The sequence below is a fragment of the Sus scrofa genome, chromosome 13 (assembly GCF_054392235.1).
Source record: "Sus scrofa isolate SSC_HxYL_T2T_F1_AM1 chromosome 13, Sscrofa_HxYL_maternal_Yorkshire_Landrace_v2.0, whole genome shotgun sequence".
Classification (NCBI taxonomy): Eukaryota; Metazoa; Chordata; class Mammalia; order Artiodactyla; family Suidae; genus Sus; species Sus scrofa.
Genome location: NC_139395.1, coordinates 125,883,667 through 125,905,958, shown reverse-complemented (window position 1 = coordinate 125,905,958; position 22,292 = coordinate 125,883,667). Strand labels below are relative to the sequence as shown.

Here is a 22,292-nt window from a genome sequence, read left to right as displayed (position 1 = left end):
CTCCTTAGGTTTTGTCCCCAGGATTGAAAGGGAGTGGGAGATGGAGAGGAGGAATAGATGTTCTTGAAAGTTCTGGATGAAAGTCATATCATATATATGGTCTTGTGAATATCTAACCTATAAATTAAATTTACCTTAGGATGGAGAGGAGGAATAGATGTTCTTGAAAGTTCTGGATCAAAGTCATATCATGTATATATCCTTGTGAATATCTAACCTATAAATTCACCTTAGGATGGCAACACAGTTGGCCCTCGGATTGATTTTCTACACTGAGGCCCTGGATGTGGGGGTGCCTACTGGACTTTGCCACTTTTTATAAGGGGCTTGAGCATCCAGGTTTTGGTATAGGCTGGGAGCAGGGAAGCTGGAACTAGTCCCCTGTGGGTATCAAGGGAGTATTGTATAGCTGTTTCACCTGTTACATAGATATTTTGACGTACATTTAATTTGTTTTGCATTAAACACATTAGATTGTTGTCATTCCGGATCAAATTAAACATTTGTAAGGAATAAATTTTCGATTTTTTGGATTTGTTAAATCAAGAAGCTTTTTCTGGGGTAAAGGTAAAACCTCCATCATTATGGACTCCAGATTCTATCACAACACCCCTGCTTCTGATTTCCTTCTTAAGTCTGTGGTCCAGCCTGTCTCCTAACATCTTAGGCCAAGGAGTGACTGAGCTATATTAACTAGAAACTGCTGGCAGAAGAAATTCTAATTGCTTTTGAATTAGGCTTTTGCACTGATGTCAATTTTCTCAGGCTCTGTTTAAATAGGCAAACTGGCCCTGCTCCCCAGTCCAGCAAATCTACTGGCAGAGAGAATATTCAGCAGTAGAGTTTGGGGTACGTTTCATGACCTTCTGACCCTCCCTACCCTGACTGTAAAGCTTTATTACTCAAAACTCATGTGATGGGAAAAGCTCAGCTTTAAATGATGGTTGGTTATTGATTTTTTTTCTGAGTAAGAACATTCAGAGTGATGGGGCAGTCAGTTGGGCTTTTGGATTCTAGTGCTGGCTTTGTCACTTGGAGCTTTAGGATCCTTGGCAAGATATTTAACTTCTCTAAGTCTCAAATGAGCAAAAAGTGAGTGTAATTCCTGCTTTTCCTATTTCAACAATCCTTGTGAAATTCAAACCAGTGAAAGTTTAAACGGTCATAAACTGTAAAGCATTGTACAAAATAATAATTACTATAAATATTATAATTTATTATGAATTTCATGTAGTATGTATTGACTTATTATAATTACATTCTTAATTTGTTCATTAGAATCACCATCTGAATCTAGGTCTTCAGACATCTCTAGGTATCTATAAAAATCACTTGCCTTTTCTCTTTTGGGTTTATATGCCACTTAATAAACAGTTTTTCAAAGGTCATGTCTGTTTTGCTGCTTTCTGCACTTTACATAAAACAGAAGATTAACTCAACTTCTGGAGTCTCCTGTGTAACACACTTGTGTAGTCGGGCAGCGGATGTGAGTGGGCAAGCTCTGAACTGCCATACAGCAGAAGGGAGTTTAGGAGGTTTTGTTTAGAAGTGTAATTCTTTTGTGCTGCCTTTAGTCAGCTGCTATTTGGAACACTCAGATGAAAATAAATGCTGCTTGTCCTGGAAATGAGGGTGGCTTTTTGCATCTTGAGTAGCCTCATGAAGGACATTTATTTAGACCAGCTGTACATGGAACATTGGGAAAAAACCTTGATCTTCAAGCCTCAGACCTTGTCCCAAGGAGCTCACAGTCTAGATATTGCTAAGTAAGGTAATGGAGGCGTGAGACCTCTAATTTTTAAAAATCTCATTTCAGCTGTATGAGTGTATGTATGGAAGGCAGAGGAGAGTGAGATAGGAATGGGACTGAGAGAGGTGGTACCAGAGAAGACGTGTGAGAGAAATGTGCTGGTGAAGAAGAGCTGGAGGAAAGGGGCAGATGGGGATGCCTCCTCAGCCCCAGAGTGGTCAAAGCTAGAGCTGCTGATCCTGGGAGAGTCATGAATCCATTCCGGGCCTCAGTTTCCCTTTGTGAAATACAAGAGGCTACAGGGTCATTCCAGATGTAAAAATCTTCCAGTTTTATGAAGTAGGTTTGAGAATCACCTGGCTAGTAATTGGCAGGAGAGGATGATGGTTGAGGGTTCTGAAGCCAAAGTGGGTTCATATCTAGCCCACCACTTCCTACCTGTGTGACCATGAGCAAGTCACTGGACCACACTTGGTCTGAGATTCCATAGTAAGGACAGTGACTGGCAGAGAGCAAATGTATGTATGTGTGTGCCATTATCCCACGTGAATATAGGAGGCTTTTGGAGCAAAGCAAGTATATTGGCAATATAGAAACTGTCTCCTGTGTGATAAAAAAAACATAAAGTTTAGGAATGGAAAAAGGCTTCTCTTTTTTTGTGCTCCTCCATGTTGAATGGCAATGAGAGAACAAACTGAAGGCTATAGGATGAAGGGGTTAGGGTGTCAGATTATTCTGTGAGCTCATCCCTTTCTCTCTTCTAAGTAAATACTGTATTTGTGAGTGGAGGTGAGGCTCTCCTCAGGTTTGCTTTGTAGCTTGTAATGAAATCATAGAGAACTAAACAAATATGAAATTGCAATAGAGCAATGTCATCAGAGAACCCTACTATTGTATCCTTATGCTGCATAGGTTGGCTTAATTATTTTCTGCAGTGCTATGCTATATGGAGAAAGTGTCCTACACAGAACTCTTTCTGTCCATGCCTGTTCTCAGAGTGTGGAACAAAGGGTTTATTTTATCAAAGTAATGTAGACTAAAGGAAGTAAGGGAGAAAGGACAACCATAAGAAGTGTCCTTAAAAGTTCCTGTCATGGCTCAGCAGTTAATGAACCCAACCAGCATCCATGAGGACACAGGTTCAATCCCTGGCCTCACTCAGTGGGTTAAGAATCCGCCATTGCTGTGGGTGTGATGTAGGCCAGTGGCTACAGTTCCTATTGGGCCCCTAGCCTGGAAACCTTCATATGCTGTGGGTGCAGCCCTAATTAGACAAAAAAAAAAAAAAAAAGAAAAGAAAAGAAAGAAAGAAAGAAAAGAAGAGTTCCTGTCATGGCTCAGTGATTAACGAATCCGACTAGGAACCATGAGGTTGTGGATTCGATCCCTGGCCTCGCTCAGTGGGTTAAGGATCATGTGTTGCCGTGAGCTGTGATGTAGGTCACAGATATGGCTCGGATCTGGCATTGCTGTGGCTGTGGTATAGGCCGGCAGCTGTAGCTCCGCTTAGACCACTGCCTGGGAACCTCCATATGCTGCAGGTGGGGCCCTGAAAAGACAAAAAAGAAGGAAAGAAAGAAAGAAAGAAAGAAAACAAACAAAAAAAAGAAGTGTCCTCAACCAGGTATGTATCTCCCAAAGGCCTGAGCAAGAATTCCACCGATTCTGGGCCTCTGGAGAGAGGGGACAATACATAAGTTGGATTTTCTCTTTGTGGGCCTTCTTTTTTACTCCTTTATCTAGGAAACTTTGTCCCAGACAACTTGGGAAGCTTGCTCATGTCTTGTAGCTAATAAATGATAGAGCCAGGAGTTGGCCTTGGTCTCTGTCCAAGGTCTGTGCTCTTATCTCTTTATCGTATTTCCTTAAGCCTTTCTGCTGTTGCTTAAAGAATCTCAAGAAGGCAGGATAATGAAAAGTCATTCTTCACAATCTTTTCTCCTGGGGAACCCTTGAAGATGGGGTTTATGTCACATAACAGGTTCTGCCACCCTGAGGTCCTTATATAGTTCTCAGTTTAGGAGCATGCAGCTAGTGATTCAACCTAACTCCAAGCTAATGTAAGATTTACTTTGTGAGTTACCAGAGATAAGCCAAGGTGACAAGACTTTATTATATGGCAGACTAAAAGGCTATGAAGACCTGACATAAGCAAATAAAAAGGGGTAATGATATGAGCATTTATGTACTAAGTTCTGTCCTAAGTATCCTTTAAAAAGCACTATAAAGTAGGCATTGTGATCACCCCAATTTTATAGCAGAAGAAACTGTGGCAAAGAGAAGTTTGACTTGCCCAGAACCACCCACGTAGCAAATATCAGAGCCAGGATTGAACCTTGGCTGACTAACTTCATAATCCACACCCTAAAATACCACACTATGATCTGGATAAGTAGAGGATGAGGAATGGTGAGGTAGAGGCAGTGGAGTACTCTCTGGGAGTTGGGCGATGGTGATGAGGAAACCCTGATTTGAAGCTGTTGCTGATTTTTGTGTTGTAAATACTCCCTACCATGGCCACTTTCAAGCTACTGACCTGATGTCAACTGACTTATACAATTAACAGTTGATTTTGCCATGGTGACATGGCAAGAGATGGTTCCAGGACCAAACTGAAGGGTATCACCAAAGAGAATAGCAGGTACAGAAAATAAAGTCGTTATGAAAGTTATGCTTGGGTACACTTGACTCTAGAGAACTGGAGAGCAAAAGGGGTGCAGTGGTAAGAAATGGGGTTGGAATATAGAGTGGGACCAGACTGAAATGTCATGTTCAGATTTTTTTTTTTTTTTTTCCTGTGGGAAACTGCAAGTCAGTGGAAGTTTCTAAGCAGCTAACAATTATAACTAGCCTTTTAGGATAAGAACTCTGACTGCCATATGAAGCAGGTTATAGAGAAGAAAGAATTCAATTTACTAGGCAAACACAGGAATAATGGTCATTTAATCAAGGCAGCAGTGGGAGTTGAAGTATAGGCTGGAAATAGAACTAGATTTAGAAAATGTTGGCATGTAGATTAATGTGAATTGATTGATAGGATATCAGGTGAGAGAAGGAAGAGGCTAAAGACAATATTAAGGTTTTTAGCTTGGAATCTAGATTTAATGAGCATTTAATGAAGTGAGTTGCTGAGTCAGGAGTAGAGAAAGGAGTGTAGAACATGTTAATTTTAAAGAGTTTATAGGGTGTCATCCTGGAGATGTTTGGAAATGTGGGCCTGGGGCTTAAGAAAGCCCATGGACTAGAGATAGAAATGTAGAAGTCATCAGCATATGAATAGAGAGTCATTTAATTTATTAGACTACTGGTTAGCACTTCCTATTTGCCAGATATTATGGCATGGTAGTACATTGGCCTGCTCAGGGAAAGCAGGAATTATGTAGCTGCATAAAATAAAAAATGAATTTGTGGGGAACACTGTCATTTAAAAGGCCAGTGGACAGGAAAGGAAGAAACAATCAACAAAAAACCAAAAGAGAAAATAAAGGAATTATTTGCACAGCAAGAGTAACAAGAGACTGGAGAAGTTAAGGAGAAAGAGAGCTTCAAGAAAGGGCTGGTTGTTAAATGCCTGCAGAGAGGCCAAGTAGGTCATTGGTGTTGGTAATGGGGTCATGGTATCATGAGTGAACTTAATGAGTCCAGTTTCATCAGAGATAGGGGACTGAAAGCCAGATGTAACGTGTTGCCTTAGGAGTTCCCGTTGTGGCTCAGTGGTTAACGAATCCGACTAGGAACCATGAGGTTGTGGGTTCAATCCCTGGCCTTGCTCAGTGGGTTAAGGATCCGGCGTTGCCGTGAGCTGTGGTGTAGGTTGCAGACGCGGCTCGGATCCCTCATTGCTGTGGCTCTGGTGTAACCCGGTGGCTACAGCTCCGATTAGACCCCTAGCCTGGGAACCTCCATATGCCACGAGAGCAGTCCAAGAAATGGCAAAAAGACAAAAAAAAAGGGGGGGGGGCAGTCTTTGAGAAGTCACTGTCTTCTTTAGGGTAAAGGGAGAACTGACTCAACAGAAGTTAAATCCTATTTAGAAGAAAATTTCTACATTCTCCCTTATATACATGCATACATGATCTTACATCTTTCCCCAGGGCTAACCCTTCCTTCTGTTTTCCAGATTCTATCTCTCTTTCTTCCTCCAGAGTCTCAATTCATGTCATTAAAAGATCTTTACTCTTTCCCTCAGGCTATTGTCCTACTGCCTTCCTAATCTCTGCAGTGAAAATGCTATCTTAGATTCATTGTATCTGTTTCTTCACTCCTATGCACTTGGCAACCCATTGCAATCTGGCTTCCAGCTCCTGTCTCTGACTAAACTGTACTTCTTGGGTTCACCAAGATCCCGTGACCCCATTGCCAACATCAGTGACCTACTTTTCCTCTCTCTTGGCATTTAACAGCTTGTTCTTTCTTGAAACTCTCTGCCCCCTGAACTTCTCCCGTCTCTTGTTCTCTTGCAATATTCATAATTATTTTCTTCTCTTTTGGGAGTTGGGGAGGGATCTTTTAATGATTGATTCTTCTCTCCTGCCTGCTGTCCCTTTTTTTTTTTTTTTTGTCTTTTTTTGTCTTTTTTGTTGTTGTTGTTGTTGCTATTTCTTGGGCCGCTCCTGCGGCATATGGAGGTTCCCAGGCTAGGTAGGGGTTGAATCGGAGCTTTAGCCACCGGCCTACGCCAGAGCCACAGCAACGAGGGATCCGAGCCGCGTCTGCAACCTACACCACAGCTCACGGCAACGCCGGATCGTTAACCCACTGAGCAAGGGCAGGGACCGAACCCGCAACCTCATGGTTCCTAGTCGGATTTGTTAACCACTGCGCCACGACGGGAACTCCCCTGCTGTCCCTTTGAAGGGTGGTGTTCAGCAAGGTTTCATTTTTATTTCAATTCAATTTTACAATTTCTGCTTTCCCTGAGCAAATTGACTTTCCCTCTCTGGTGGAATTTACTTCATGGCCTAAAGCCTCCCAGCAGAGCCCCATCCTTTTATCAGAGTTGGGTTGGATTAGAAATCCAACCTCCAGCAAATACAGGAATGTTTTTATCTTCACGATCTGGGAATAGGAAAGAGAACTTTAATGCCTTCTTATCCTTACTGGAGGAGGATGACACTGAACACTTGTAAGGCAAAGGTGGTGGGCAGAAGACTGAAGTATGGAACACATGCCCCACAACCACAAACATCTGTGTGCTTTTCTCCACACCCTTTCTCCTTATCCAGCCTACTGATCATTCATCAAACTCAGTTCAATCAGCTGCTATGTCTCCAGGCAGCCAGATGGGACAAGGCTCTGTCTCTTCTCTCTCAGACTGGTTATATATACCTTTGTACTTTAAGATACACATCTCTATTTTTGAAGTTTCTACATAATATCACAATCAATCTATTGTGTCTAGGATGTTCCAGCATTTATGTGTTCTTTGAAAATAGGCCCTTTTGTTCATTCTTTTTTCCCCATTTTTTAAAACTTCATTTTTTCCCATTGTATAATTGATTCACAATGTGGTACCAGTTGCTGCTGTATAGTAAATTGACTCAGTCATATACATATATATGTAAACGTGTATATATATATATTCATTTTCTTTTATAATCCTCCTTTGTGGCCTTTCCCAGGAGATTGTATATAGTTTCCTGTGCTATATAGTGGGATCTCATTGCTTCACTTTAAATGTAATAGTTTGTATCCATGAACCCTAAACTTCCAGTTCATTCCACTCCCTCCCTCCTCCCTGCTTGGCAACCACAATCTGTTTTCCAGGTCTGTGAGTCTGTTTCTGTTCTATAGATAGATTCACATGTGCAATAATTTAGATTCCACATATAAGTCATATCATATGGTATTTGTCTTTCTCTGACTGACTTTACGTAGTATGATAATCTCTAATTCCATCTATGCTTTTGTTCATTCTTATACCCCCAATGTGTAGAACAGTCATAACCAAACAGGTGCTTAATAAATGTTGGTTGAATGAGTTAGGTGATTTACTTAGTGATTCTCAGTCTTGCCACGTATGGAAAGAATTTTCCTAGGAATTCACCTAGAGAGCTGGAAAAAAATACCCATGCCTTTGATCATATTCCCAGAGATGATTATTTAATAGGTGTGGAAGGAGACTCAGGCTTTTTAAAAGCTTTAAGAGGATTTTAATATTCTGCCAGCTTTGAGGACCACTGGGTGAAAGGAATAAAATAAGATATACTAGGGCCTGCTGTATTTCAGATATTTTAATTAAAATCTCACAGTAACCCAATGAAAGTAGATGAGATTTGATTTTGTTAACACCAGGGAAAAAAACAGAGGCTCAGAATGACATAACTTTGCATAAATCCCAAAGTTGGTAAGAGGCAGTCCTAGGACCTGACTGATACCTTGCATTACCTTTTCAGCTTCCCAGATAGTTTCCCTCCAGTGGTGAGGAATCCATTCGATCTCTTACTCATTCTCTCAGAGGTGGAGCATTGCCCAAATGAATTGTGTAGCATTTGAAGAAATACGTGATTAGCTCTGTTTTACCGCCAAGAATGAGGCTGAATTGGAATCAGCCCATGCAAGAAGAACACGTCTGTGTCACAACTACCGTCTTTCACATTTATAGGACAGTTATGCCTTTTTTTTTTTTTTTTCTCCCGGGCTGGCCACTCAATCTTCATCTAGGTCTCTTTCTCTGAAGGATGACCATTCTGAGAACTTCTTGGTCAGCCCTTTACACACATCCTTCCATCTCTGAAATGAGCCTGCAAATCTAATTTTTCTTACCAGGTCATCTGCAGTTTCTTTAAAGTTCTGATGCCAACAGTGTTTCTCCTTCTTTAAGTTCTATGTGATGTATATTTATTACAAAGAGAACTAAGAAATAAATCACTTAGAGTTTTTGGAAAACTTTATAACATTTCAAATTCACTAGAAGATATGCTGGGATCTTTCAAGTTAACCATACATTACAAGTTAAGGTAAAAATTACTGATGGCCAAAACCAAGTCAAGTTGTACTAAACATTTAACTTGTAAATTTTAATAAATTAAACATTCTCTAAATGCTCTAGTCTTAATTAACAGTAAGTTAGATATAAATGTTGTCAAACTTGTCCTGTGGAATAAAAACCAAGTAACACTTTTCTTTTACAATGTTAATTGTGAGTTGCTAATCATCATAATAAATAGTTATATAGTGTTTAATATGTTTCAGGCACTGTTCTAAGTGCTTTCTCCATGTTAACTGATTTAATCTTTGGAAAAACCCTGTGAGTTAGGTCCTGTTATTCCCATTTTATAGATGAGGAAATTAAGGCATAGGATGAGGAAATTAAGGCATAGGAACTGGTTAACTAAGATGTACAACCAGTTAAGTGTTAGAAATGAGATTAAAACCTAGGCAGTCAGGTTTCCTAGTCTCTGTTCCTAACCAGTTTTCTAGATTTGCCTGAACACATAGCTTGAAAATGAGACCAGTTTTGCACATGGATAGAGGAGGACTGATATGATGCTGTAATTCTTGAGGATCACTTAGCCTGGACTGACACTTTTTGCACTTGACCGGAGCAACCATGAACATGAGAATTCTCTGCAGCTTGGAATGGAAGGCATGAGGTGATCTTGACATAGCCAAAGGGTCGACACAGCCATTACATCTCTTAAGGGAGCAGTGGTCAGAGTGCAGAGCTGGCTTTTTTGTACATAATAAAGTCAGTGATGATGAGGAGATTGTAAATGATTGGATTATGTCTCCATAGTGTGCCTCAACTTCTCCCATCTAGTAGCGATGACTTTCGTATTTACTGTTTATGACCATTTTTTAAGTCCTTAGATTCCTCAAATTGCCAAATTAGCAGGCTTTTAAAAATTCTCTCAAATTTGACTTTTGCACTATGATTCACTCTTTGTTTTCCTCTTGCCACTCTCTCAATTTCTCCCTCTATATTCTTTTCATCAGCCTGTCAAAGAATATTGTCATCCATGCTTTATTTCTTTGTCACTGTGTTTTGTCTCTTTGCTAGATCTCCTCAGTCTTACTACTGTTTGAGTTGTTAACGGTTACCTCTGAGCTCTTCCTCCAGACCTGACCTCTTTGAATCTCTGACCCTGCCTTTACTATCTGCTTTTTGGACCTGACTATCTAGATGTTTCATTGCCTTTAAGTGGCATAACTCTATAATGGAACTTACCTTCCTGGACTGTTGTTCTGCCTGTGTTCTCTGTTTCTCACACAGAGTGAAGTGAAGATCTTACAATATCTTTGAATCCTTTTCTGTGTTCTACCAGCTTGTCTACCTGATCTCATATCCTACTCTGTGGACAGCTAACAAGGCCCATCAACTCTGCCTCAGTGATCACTCTTTTTTTTTTTTGTCTTTTTGCCATTTCTAGGGCCACTCCCTCGACATATGGAGGTTCCCAGGCTAGGGTTCGAATCAGAGATGTAGCCACCGGCCTATGCCAGAGCCACAGCAATGCGGGATCCGAGCCGTGTCTGCGACCCACACCACAGCCCACGGCAATGCCAGATCCCTAACCCACCGAGCAAGGCCAGGGATCGAACCCGCAACCCCATGGTTCCCATCGGATTCACTAACCACTGCGCCACGATGGGAACTCTTGTGATCACTCTTGAATATGTTCCTTCTCCTATATTTTCCTGGGACAAACCTTCATTTTTTCTCCTGTGACAGTTGTCAACGTTTTTCACCTGTTTCCCTTTGTGTACACCTCAGCTGCATGATTCTTCCCAAAGTATAGTCTGGTTTAAAAAAAGTGTCCGAAATCTTTGTTATTTTACTATTAACAACTGAGAATGTTTCATCTGCCACCATCTTTCTAGCTGCACCTTCAGTCAGCCTGGATCATCTGCTACATCAGAATTTGCAGCTGATGGCCCTTAGTCCAGATTTGGCTTGATGGCAAGTTCTCTTTAGTCTGCAACTTTTTGTCTTTTTAGGGCTGCACCCACGGCATATGGAGGTTCCCAGGCTAGGGGTCTAATTGGAGCTGTAGCCGCCAGCCTATGCCAGAGCCACAGCAATGCCAGATTTGAGCTGTGACTGTGACCTACACCACAGCTCATGGCAACGCCAGATCCTTGACCTGCTGAGCAAGGCTGGGAATTGAACCCACAACCTCATGGTTCCTAATCGGATTCATTTCTGCTGTGCCACAATGGGAAGTCTTGATCTGCAACTTTAAAAAAAAATCTGAATGAATGCGTTAAAATCAAAGGACTTCCCTTAAAAGTGAACATTTTAGAGAAAGTTCAGACAATTGTGAAAGTTTAAAGAGAGATGGAAATTTGGAGAAAAGGAAAGGAATCAGTCAAGATTTAAATTACTAATTACTAAAGTTCTCAGTTCATCTTTTACCCACCTGTGTATTCTTTTAATATGTAGCAGAGTCTTTACATATAGTAGATGCTTCTTTAATGCTTGTTGCATTATAGTTATCTGACCTTTCGTAGTTTCTTACCACACACATTGAGGTTTTTTGTAGAACAAAAGTTCCGTGTTAGTGAATCACAGATAATCTATCTATACAGTGGTCTTAAGTGCAAATCATATAATTTATGTGCCAATAAAAAAATTAAATCTGCATTTTAAAGTACACTCAAACTTTACATCTAAAAACACAACTTAAATTTGCATGCAGATAAGTGTTCTATGAAATAGTTTTCCTAAAATAAGCAGGAGTAGGAGTTCCCTTTGTGGCTTAGTAGTAATGATCCCTGCTAGTATCCATGAGGATGTGGTTCAATCCCTGGCCTTTCTCAGTGGGCTAAGAATCTGGTGTTGCTGTGAGCTGTGGTGTAGGTCATAGACGCAGCTCAGATCTGGCATTTCTGTGGCTGTGGCATGGGCTGGCAGGGGCCAATTCTACACCTAGCCTGGGAACTTCCATATGCCATGGGTACGGCCCTAAAAATAAAATGAAATAAAAAGTAAAATAAAATAAAATGAAACAAGCAGGAGAAGAGGAGAATTGGGAGAGCAGAATTAAAAAGCTGTTTGACAGGATGAAATGACCATCACTGGAAAGGTAAGGGGAGCATTGATGTAGAATACAAACCTTTGAATATAAGAAATGAATCAGATAGTGAGTTGTAATAGATGCTCCTAAATATTTAATGTAGTTGGTTCATGTTGAAATTTGACCACGTGCTAAGTTAGTGATATTTATGGAGTATCAGTGTACAATGGCTTTCCTGAATCTCTCTCTCCCATTTTGACATGAGCATACAAATGAACTTTTAGAGATAATTTTTTTACATCTTTCTAACCTGTAATGATTTCAGAACATGGTAATCAATGTGGTCCTAATAATAAATGTACATAATGGGAAAAAAACAAATGATAGTCTGAACTTCCCTGGGAAATCAGGCTATCTGTTCCAAGACTCATTTCCTGGGTTCACATTTCTTTATGCAATGCTACTCCGGATCTTAGTAATAATAATAAGCAACTTGTATAAAGCTTCATATATGTCAGGCACTATTTTAAATGTTTTACTTTTTAAAGCTTCACAGCAGTTTTTGAATGAGTTAATATTATTATTTCTGTTTTATAGATGAGAAATTGAGGCACAGTGAAGTTGAGTAGCTTGCCTAGATTCCCACTTCTGGTAGGTAGAGGAGCTGGGCTTTTGATCCAGGCACTCAGTCTGGAGTCTATGCTCTTAACTTTGCTTTGTTTTTTTGGCCATGTCCATGGCATGTGCAAGTTCCAGGGCCAAGGATCAAATTTGTGCCACAGCAGTGATCCGAGCCATAGCAGTGACAATGCCAGATCCTTAACCCACTGAGCCACCAGGGAACTCCACTACGTGGCTCTTAAATTGGCCTTTTATTGCTATGTTCTCCCTGTCTCTTCTTCCTTTTATTTACTTTATCTTCTGATAAACATTTGAATTTTAACACTTGTCCAACACTTTTGCATTTTGGTTTCCCATCATTTTCCTTGCTACTCCCACTTGATCTTCCATTAAGGCACAGTTCAGAATAGATGCCTTATTGGATTTCACCCCAGAAAGAACAGACAGAAGTAACTCCTTCCTTCTCAGAGCTTGTGCAACCCTTTATCTAGGCTTCTCTTACTAAGCTTGTAACACTTAACTAACATAAGCTATTCATTTACAAGTCTTGGTTCTCTTCTGTTTTCCTAAGCTCCAGAAGTTTGTCTTTTTCTCTTCTCTTATGTTTCCCTGCTCATAGAATATGGTTTCTAACTTGTACACTGCATAAATTAATAGAGAACAACCACATTTATAAACATAACAACTAGCATATATTAATAAGCAGACTGCTTATTAATATATGATCGTTGCTTGTCCTCTGACCTTTGATCATCAGAATGGTGTAGTGAACCAAAGGCCCACCTATTCTGCTGTATCTGGTTCTTCTGAGGTATAACGAGTACGCACCCTTTCTCCCTTCCATCTCCTCAGGCAGAATTTCCTTCTAGATGCTGGAATGGTTATGAGGGCAAGTGTTACAAGTGCTAGTTTACTCTAGCACTGGTGTAGAGTACTGCAACTAGCCATGACTGGGTCAGTTCATAACCTGTGAAGCTCTTAACACTTGGCTTGCTTCATTGCACTATTGGAGTTTTCCAGTTGCTTCTAAAGAGGTTTCAGGAAACTTTGTTAACTTAAGAATATTTCTTAGGTGGATTTGAATCTCATTTTATAAACCCAAGGGTGCAGGAAATATAGCTTGATCTATGTTTTGAACCTTCCTTTTTTAGGTAGAACTTAATTCCTGTGAATTTAGGTGTCCCCCATCACTGTTTGCTTTTAGGTTTTGGAGAGTCTCCTACAGTGTTGACCATAATAAGTGGGGGAGGCCATCCAAGTCCTTATCCTTAGCCCACATCCATGTTTCATCTGTCCTTGGTATTTGATTCCTACAAGTTGCCCTGAGGTATCCTTTGTTCTTATTTATAAGAGCCCTCACGTCCATTAGTGCTCTCTTCTGTTCCTGTTGAACCCTTGAGAACAATTTGAATTTGTTTCAAAATCTGAAAATAGACTCATCCGGATGAGATGACACTCACATGTCTATATGACATCATGTGGCGTGATACAACTGCGAATAGTATCTAACTTTTTTCCCTAATATCTACTGTTTCCCTTAGCTCTTCTCACTACTCCTTTCTCATCCCTACTGTCCAGCAATAAAATCAGTAGCCAAGCCTTTCTATAGTTGTTATTTCAGGGGAGGGATGTGACAACCAATAGCATACACATACACACACACATTTGTTTGTTTTGTATTAAGAAATTTTAGCAGTTGTTGTAGCTTTTTTAATTGGTTGGTCAATTGATATGTGTAGAAATTGAATTATTTTATTAATATTCATTTGCTTTGCTGTTGTTTTTATTGCTAGCAAATGAATATTAATTCATTCATTACTAGGATAGCTATTCATGGTTAGATAAAATTGCCTCTTGTTTTTCATGAACACTGTCTAATGGTTTTATAATATAGTCTTTCCACTCTTCACAGCAGGGCATATGTGTACAATAATAATAAATTTTTTATATGGTACTCTGGGGTAAACAGCTCAGGAACTTGACTGCTCAGGGGCTGAGGGGATCAGTGTCACAGCACATCTGTATCCTCTTCAAGGCATACCAGTGTGCCCCAAACATGTGCTGGGAAGCTGTATTATGGTGTGTTGCAGACTTCATACAATTTTCATTTCCACTAATAACATTGTTTTCTTGCTCTTTTGATTGCATTAAATTTATTTCCCTAATCATCAGTGTCCTGTTTCATACTCTACAGAAGGGCACTGCTAGGTGTTCCCTTTCAAGGTTTGAGAGCCTGTAGGAGATACAGTATCTGAGTTCATGCATCTGTGCCAGGAAGGTTTCTAATCACTCTGACACTTCTGGGCCTCTCCAGCTTGACTAGTCACTGGTTCCCAGATGGCGTCCAATTCTCTGACTTTGAACCCTGGCCATTAGATATTGTGGGAAGGTCAGTGTTATAAATGTACTCAATAGGAAGAGCTTGTATAAGTGGAAAGAGGGAATACACTCCACAGGGTCGTTGGTGGTGGATGACCAGGGTATCCTGTCTGTGCTCCTTCTCTTACCAAATGTTTTCCTGTGAACACTTAATGCAGAGCTCGATGCCCTCAGGGTTCAAAGGGAAAGAGACAACAGACAGCATGTTTTTTGTGCATTTCTACAAAGCTCCTCATCATGTCTGAGCTGGTCTGCTTCTAAATGCCAAGACCACAGCTGACTCTGCTCTTTCTGTCTCACGCACTCATTCCTTTCTTCTGCTCAAAACAACCAGACGCACTTAAATACATAAGCTTAAAAACACTTTAAAAATACTTACAGTAAATAAATATAAAACCTTCCTCTCTTTTATTTGTATTTAAATAAGGTATTCTTCCACTTCTCATCTGTTATTGGAACTATGATGTGCTGGTTTAGGGCAGATGGGGGTCATGGAGGGAGGGACTGAATCCTGGAATTTATGGTTCCTAGCTTTGAGTCACAGAACTCCCATTTATCTGGCTAAATGGGCAAGTTTAGCTAATCTCTAAGCCTTCTTGATAAAAGGAGACTGATGACACATTTTCCCCTCAGGGCTTATCTGGAGATCAATGCAGATCTCAGGTATGAAAATACTCTGGAAGTTCTGAAAATGAAAGGTAGATATAGTTTGTTATTTTATTAAAAGTGGACAGGAGTTCCCTTTGTGGCTTAGTGGTTAACGAACCCAACTAGGATCCATGAGGACTTGGGTTTGATCCCTGGCCTTGCTCAGTGGGTTAAAGATCCGGTGTTGCCCTGAGCTGTGGTGTAGCTTACAGATGTGGCTCAGATCCCCTGTTACTGTGGCTCTGGCATAGGCTGGTGGCTACAGCTCTGATTAGACCCCTTGCCTGGGAACCTCCATATACTGTGGGAGCAGCCCTAGAAAAGGCAAAAAGACAAAAAAAAAAAAAAAAAAAAAAAATGGCCAGTGAGTCTTCAAGGGCAGCAGCAGTTACTTGTAAAAATTCAAATACTGAAGGAGGATTGGTGAGTGTGGCTCTCGTGATAATAAAGCTGACACATGCTCTCCCTTATTATATCCCCCATCCCTGCAGAGTAACCTGATACACTATCTGGGCCTCAGCCACCATCTACTCGTGCTGAACTTCATCATTGATTCTTTGGGCAAGAAGAGTGCATGGTCATCTGCTCAGGTGAAGGTGACCGACACTGACTTTGATGGTGTGGAAGTCAGAGTATTTGAAGGCTCTCCAAAGCCAGAAGAGCCACTGAAACGCAGTGTTCTTTATATCCACGGAGGAGGCTGGGCCTTGGCAAGTGCAAGTATGTCCTGGTCACCTTCGGGTTGTTTGGGGTTGTGGCTGGCCAGCGCAGGAATATGTGACTGAATTGACTTTCTTATGGGTAAGGAGAAGAGGTCATTTGACTTGGTTCTCCTGGGCAGTCCGAGTTAGCCCCGCTGTCCCAGCAGCATTGTTCCTAGGGCCTCCCCTTTCCGTTCCTGAAAGGGTCCTGGCTTGGATAATTAATTATATAGCTACCCTACCTAAAAGGTTTTTCCTATTTGTTTCTTAATTCAAGCAGACTGTTTTGAAAATATTTTCTGTAATGTAAATCACAGACTAACTTATCTGAAGTACCGAAGTTGCTTTCTGCACCAAAACTAAGTGAAATTTTACTGGGACAGAGTCTCTGCCTTGGAAAAGATCGCATTGGTAGCATTGGACACTTGCCATGCGAGATATTACATCAGAGGCCAGGCAGTGTAAGTACCCGGAAAGGTATGGATTATAAGTAGACCTGGCCTTTCACACATAAATTTTTTTTTTTTTTTTTAGGCAATTATCTGTAGCCTTGTGCCAACTTGTGTTTTTGAAGACATCTTGCTATGATATAAAATAGGTGTTTCTATACAGGTTAACTCATCAATACTTCATTCTGCTTATGAAACCAAAGATGAAAATATAAAATGTATGCCACAGTTAAAAGGAAATGATCTTGCAGAGTTCAAGAATATCCTCTTTAGAATTGGATAACTTTCATGAGCAGAACACGTTAAAAATGGAAGGTAGCCAAGTCGAGCAGCCCAGTGAAAAGTATACTAAAGAGGACATAAGGACCTTATCTCTGCTCATAATTATTATGGAGCTACTCTCTCATCTGCAGCCCAGAGTTTTTGGTATCCCCTAATTTTAAAGGCAATGGCAACTTGTTCAATCTTGCCTTTTTTTTTTTTTAATAATTTTTTTTAATGTAGCAAAGGCTAAAAAGTATAACTTTTTCTAGTAATCTCATTTCATTTAACTCCATATTCAGCCTTTATTCTTTTATTCAATTCATTAATTTTTTCACATTTCCAACAGATGTTTACTGAACATCTGTTTGCTGAGGACTGAGAGGTTTCCCAGGATGCAGGACATAGAGTACAAAATCTCAAACAGTTGTGTGCAAACCTGGACCTTTGGTCACCCCAATGTGTGTTAGGTGATGGGGGTACAAAAATGAGAATGACAGAGTCTCTGCCTTAGAAAAGGTTGCATCGGTAGCATTGGACACTTGCCAATGCTACATCAGAGGCCAGGCAGTGTAAGTACCAGAAAGGTATGGATTATGAGTCAACCTGGCCTTTCACACATAATTTTTTTTTTTTTTAGGGCTGCACCCGAGGCATATAGAGAGTCCCAGGCTGGGGGTCGAATCAGAGCTGTAACCACTGGCCTACACCACAGCCACAGCAATGTGGGATCCAGTCTTCGTCTGAGACCTGCACCACAGCTCACGGCAATGCCAGATCCTTAACCCACTGAGTGAGGGCAGAGATTGAACCTGCATCCTAATGGATGCTACTCAGATTCCTTTCTGCTGAGCCACGACGGGAACTCCTTCACACATAATTTTGACTGATCACTCCTGCCAGAGGATGAGCTCAGGCTGGAGGAGGTATGCGGGTATTTATGTAGTTATTGAACTTCGGCTTCTAAGACTGCCTTGGGAAGCCTATAAACAAGGTAATTTATGGCTTTCTGTTGACATAGTCTTAATTTATTGAAAGAATCGCCAAGGGATTAAATTTTTACACATTAAAATTGCTTCTGTCACTTTGGACTTTTTTTCTAAGAAATGCTAAGACTTCCTAAAATTCCAGTTTGTTAAATATTGTTTTAAATAGAATACCATGTTCTTCAAATTGGTGCCTTTTCCGAATTGCAGCAAATGAAGGAGTTAAAAGAGAAAAAAATTTGGTTCTAAGAAGGAAACTGCTTATTGGATATGATTTTTGGAAAAGCATGCATTAGAAGAACTACAAAATCAGAATTTGATGCATGATATAGTCCATTATTAAATAAATATTTAGTTAAAATCATATTCGAAGGTAAGACAGTATAGATTTCCTATTATTTTATAGTTATTGCCTTTTATCTGAAACCAGATTTATTTTTTACATTTGTATGTATGACTATGTTGGTGAGATGTATGTTCATATTTGCTTTTATTATTTTTATTATTAATAACTTGAGTCCAAGTCTAAAAACAATCCATAATTAGCAGAATTTAAGGATAGATAGTTTTGGAAATTCCCATTGTGGTGCAGTAGAAATGAATCTGACTAGTATCCATGAGAAAGCGGGTTTAATCCCTGGCCTTGCTCAGTGAGTTAAGGATCCATCATTGCTGTGAGCTGTGGCGTAGCTCGTAGACATGGCTCAGATCTGGCCTTGCTCTGCCTGTGGCATAGGCCGGCAGCTGTAGCTCCTCTTCTACCCCTAGCCTGAGAACTTAAATGTACTGAGGGTGGAGCCCTAAAAAAGCAAAAAAAAAAAGGATAGTATTAAAAACTGCTTCATGGTGAGTGATTGTTCCTTTTTCTTTTTTAGAAACCAAGAATTATGATGAACTGTGTACAACATTGGCTGAGGAACTGAATGCTGTCATTGTCTCCATTGAGTAAGTAATGAATAGTAGTCCTAGAAAAAAATGTAAGAAGGGATCCTAGGTAACCATCTAGTTACTTTATTTTCTATATAAGTAGTAGAGTGTAAAATAAAAGTCCAGAGTGACATTCCCAAAGTCACAGAAAATGATTTCCAGTTTAACCTAGAATTTTCTGAGCTAGCTTTGTAACACTTCACAGTATCTTTTTATGTTAGTTCTGGAAACATCTAGAAAAGGAATGAACAGAAATTGAGAGAAATATACAATTAGTTATCTACAGTATATAGTTTGATTACTTGAGATTACTATGATTTTTAAATCTAACAATCAGCATTTTAGGAGAATCTCACTTATAACCAGGAGTTGGAAAAGTTATTCTCCTGGAGTCAGGTTCTGTAACTCAGACCTTGTGAATAGTAATGTTTTCAACCAGTGTTAGTTGATGTAGCTCTTATTATCATTATTACTATGAGTATTAATATCAGTATTTGGAGTTGTTTCTGCCCATTCTATAGTAGCTATTTTTCTGGGAAATTAGGAAGAATGTGAATAATGACTATAACAATTGCAGTGATGGTAATATATAAAAATCATGGTACCTACTCCGTGGCAGGCATTGTGCAGGTGCTATAATGAACATTGTCTCTCCTCCTTCAGATCTTTGCTCAAATATCATTCTCTCAACAGCACTTCCTTGACCCGTACTTAAAACTGCAGTCCATTTTTCTTCTGCTTCATTTTCTCCAGAATTGTCATCAACATCCAGCAGGCCATATATTTAACTTATTATATTGTATTGGGTAGAAATAGACAATATAAGTTACATGAAGGTAGAGTTTTAGGGATTTTTGTCGGTTCTGTTCATAGCTGTCATCAGTGTTTGGCAATGTCCCTAGCTGATAGTGGACATTTGTGATATTATGATCTGTAAGAAATATATATTTGGTCATTCAGATGACAAACTCTATTTTTTGCATATACTTGGTCTTTGTCCAAAGTCCTTGGCTCACAGCTCCCCCAAATCCTTGAAATTTCCTAAGTCTCCAGAGTGTTAAAAGTGCTTTTTGTTATGTAAATGAGGTGACTTTTAGAAGTGCCTAAGGATGGGGGGCTGATTGCCAGGAGAACCAACCCTGTGATTAGAGGGTTGGAACTTTTCTGCCTCCTGACCTCCAGGGAGGGGAGAGGGCTTGGAGGTTGAATCAGCCGCTAATGGCTAGTGATGAAGCCATCATGACTCTGTAATGAAGCCTGCACAAAACCCCGAAGGACAGGGTATGGAGAGCTTCCACTTGGTGAACATGTGTAGACTTGGGGAGAGTAGCACTGGAGCAGGCATTGACCGTCCATGCCTCTTCCCACATACCTTGCCCTCCACATCCCTTCCATCTGACTGTTCCTGAATTGTATCCTTTTATAACAGATCAGTAATGTAGTAAGTAAAATGTTTCCCTGAGTTCTGTGAACTGCTCTAGCAAATTAATTGAACCTGAGGAGGAGGTTGTGGGAAGCTCCGATTTCTAGCCAGGTGGTCAAAAGTACAGGTAACAACCTGGACTTGGGATTGGCACCCTGAGTTGGAGGGGATTGTTGGAAATTTAGCAATCTATAGCCAGTTAGTGAGAAGCAAGTGATAACCTGACCTTCGGACTGATATCTGAAGTTGAGGGGTCCTATAGTTTTGTAGGACTGAACCCTTAATCTGTGGAATCTGATGATATTTCTAGGTAGAGATTGTCAGAAATGAGTTGAAATATAGGACACCCAGCTGGTGTCTGGATCATTGCTTGCTGGAGGTTGGAATTTAGTCTCAGAACACCAAAAGAGCATTTAATTAGTATTTACAGAATGAGTAAATGAATGGAGAATCTTGTTTAATTCTCATATAAAATCGCCAATATAAATATTTTGATAATGGAGTTCCCGTAGTGGCTCAGTGGTTAGCAAATCTGACTAGGAACCATGAGGTTGCAGGTTCGATCCCTGGCCTCGCTCAGTGGGTTATGGATCTGGTATTGTCGTGAGCTGTGGTGTAGGTCACAGATGTGGCTCGGATCCCATGTTGCTGTGGCTGTGGAGTAGGCCAGCAGCTGTGGCTCTGATTGGACCCCTAGCCTGGGAACCTCCATATGCCATGGGTGCGGCCCTAAAAAAAAAAAAAAAAAGACAAAAAAAAATTTTGATATTTTCCTCATAAATGAGGAAATTGAGAACCCAAAGGTTAAGTGAGCTGCCTGAGGTCACATGGCTAGTTAGTCACATAGATAGAGTGGGGAATTGAGCTAGGTGGAATTGCTCCCCAGTTCACTATGCCTCTTTGACTCAGTGTCAAACTAATATTGAGGGAAGCTAAGGATGCTGAGTGACAGGGTTATGGCAATATCACCCACTTTCCATGCCCCAAGCTTATCCAGCTGTCCCCTTCCCTCTGTGCTCCCATTCATAGCTCATCTTGTCCTTGCCCCTACTCCATATCTGAGACCTAAGAGAATTCTTGCTTCTCTTGGAAAGGCTGGCTCCTCTGACTCTGTGAACAGGACCTTTGGAATCAGAGTGGTGCTGGGGCTGCCTCCTCAGCAGATTTGGTTCTGGGAAGCTCTGGACAGCTCCCAGGCTGCCCTGAATCCTCAGCTGGGCCTCCCTGATCACTCAAGGGCCCTTGGTGCAATTTTGTAATGCAGGGACCTTCAAGCAAATGATTGTATCATCTGGCTAGGCAGTTGGCCAGAGGAAGGCAGGGGTTGTTTAAGTAGCTGAACCCCATTATGGAGCAAGGCTCTGTAGCTGGGTGCTGGTGAACCAGCCTCATGGCCTCTTCAGTGGTTTCCTGTGTAGCTCCAGCTCTTCCCAGGCCCAAGAAAAGGAGGCAGGGTAGACTTGCTTTATTGGCACCATGAGGATTCTCCACACAAACCTTATCCTCCAGGGCTAATCTAAGCAACTGACAACATGCTTAACTCTTCTTGCATGCCCTTCTCCACCTGTCAACACCTGTCTCCAGTTAAACAGGTGTTATTTTAAGTCTAGGCTTATCATAAAACAGGATTTCTTTTTTAAACAAAGTGTTTAATTAATTAATTAATTAATTTAGCCCTACCTGAGGCATGCAGAAGTTGTGGGGCCAGGGATCAAACCCTTGCCACAGCAGTGCCAACACCAGGTCCTTAACCTTCTGAGCCACCAGGAAACTCTAAAACAGGGTGTTTTTAAGGATATATTTTTAAAAGGGGCCTGCTTTTATCTTCACTCCCCACTGTGCAAATCTATTCACCGTAGCATCCAGTATATCAGCAGATTAGCATCATAGCAGTGGGCATGTACCATTACTCAAGGCTGTATAATCTCAGATAAGTCATTTAACCCCATGTGCAAAGGAAGGGTTAGGAATCCCTCCCTACTGGGAACAGAAATCATATCTTCTTTCCTTTGGGTCCCCAGCACCTGGGTATAAGGCTTGAACATGTGTGTTAAATAAGTATATTTTGAGTTGGGTTAATGACTTCAAAGAGTTGTTATGAGAATCATTTTGAACATTTGAGATAAAAGGGCTTCAGGTACTCTAAAGCACTAGACAAGTCTGGAGGATTAGTGCTCTAGACTATAGA

General features: G+C 40.6%; 1 protein-coding gene across 2 annotated transcripts in view; it reads left to right on the top strand.

Annotated features, from left to right (window-relative positions):
- Positions 1 to 22,292, top strand: part of NCEH1 (neutral cholesterol ester hydrolase 1) — a 67,556-nt gene that overhangs the window by 25,664 nt on the left and 19,600 nt on the right. For both annotated transcript variants that reach the window (XR_014822227.1, NM_001243484.1), the window contains 2 exon segments: positions 15,849 to 16,077; positions 18,630 to 18,699. Coding sequence is in view for 1 of the 2 variants with exons in the window: in NM_001243484.1 (NP_001230413.1) it covers positions 15,849 to 16,077; positions 18,630 to 18,699 (299 nt within the window). In the remaining variant the exon portion in view is untranslated.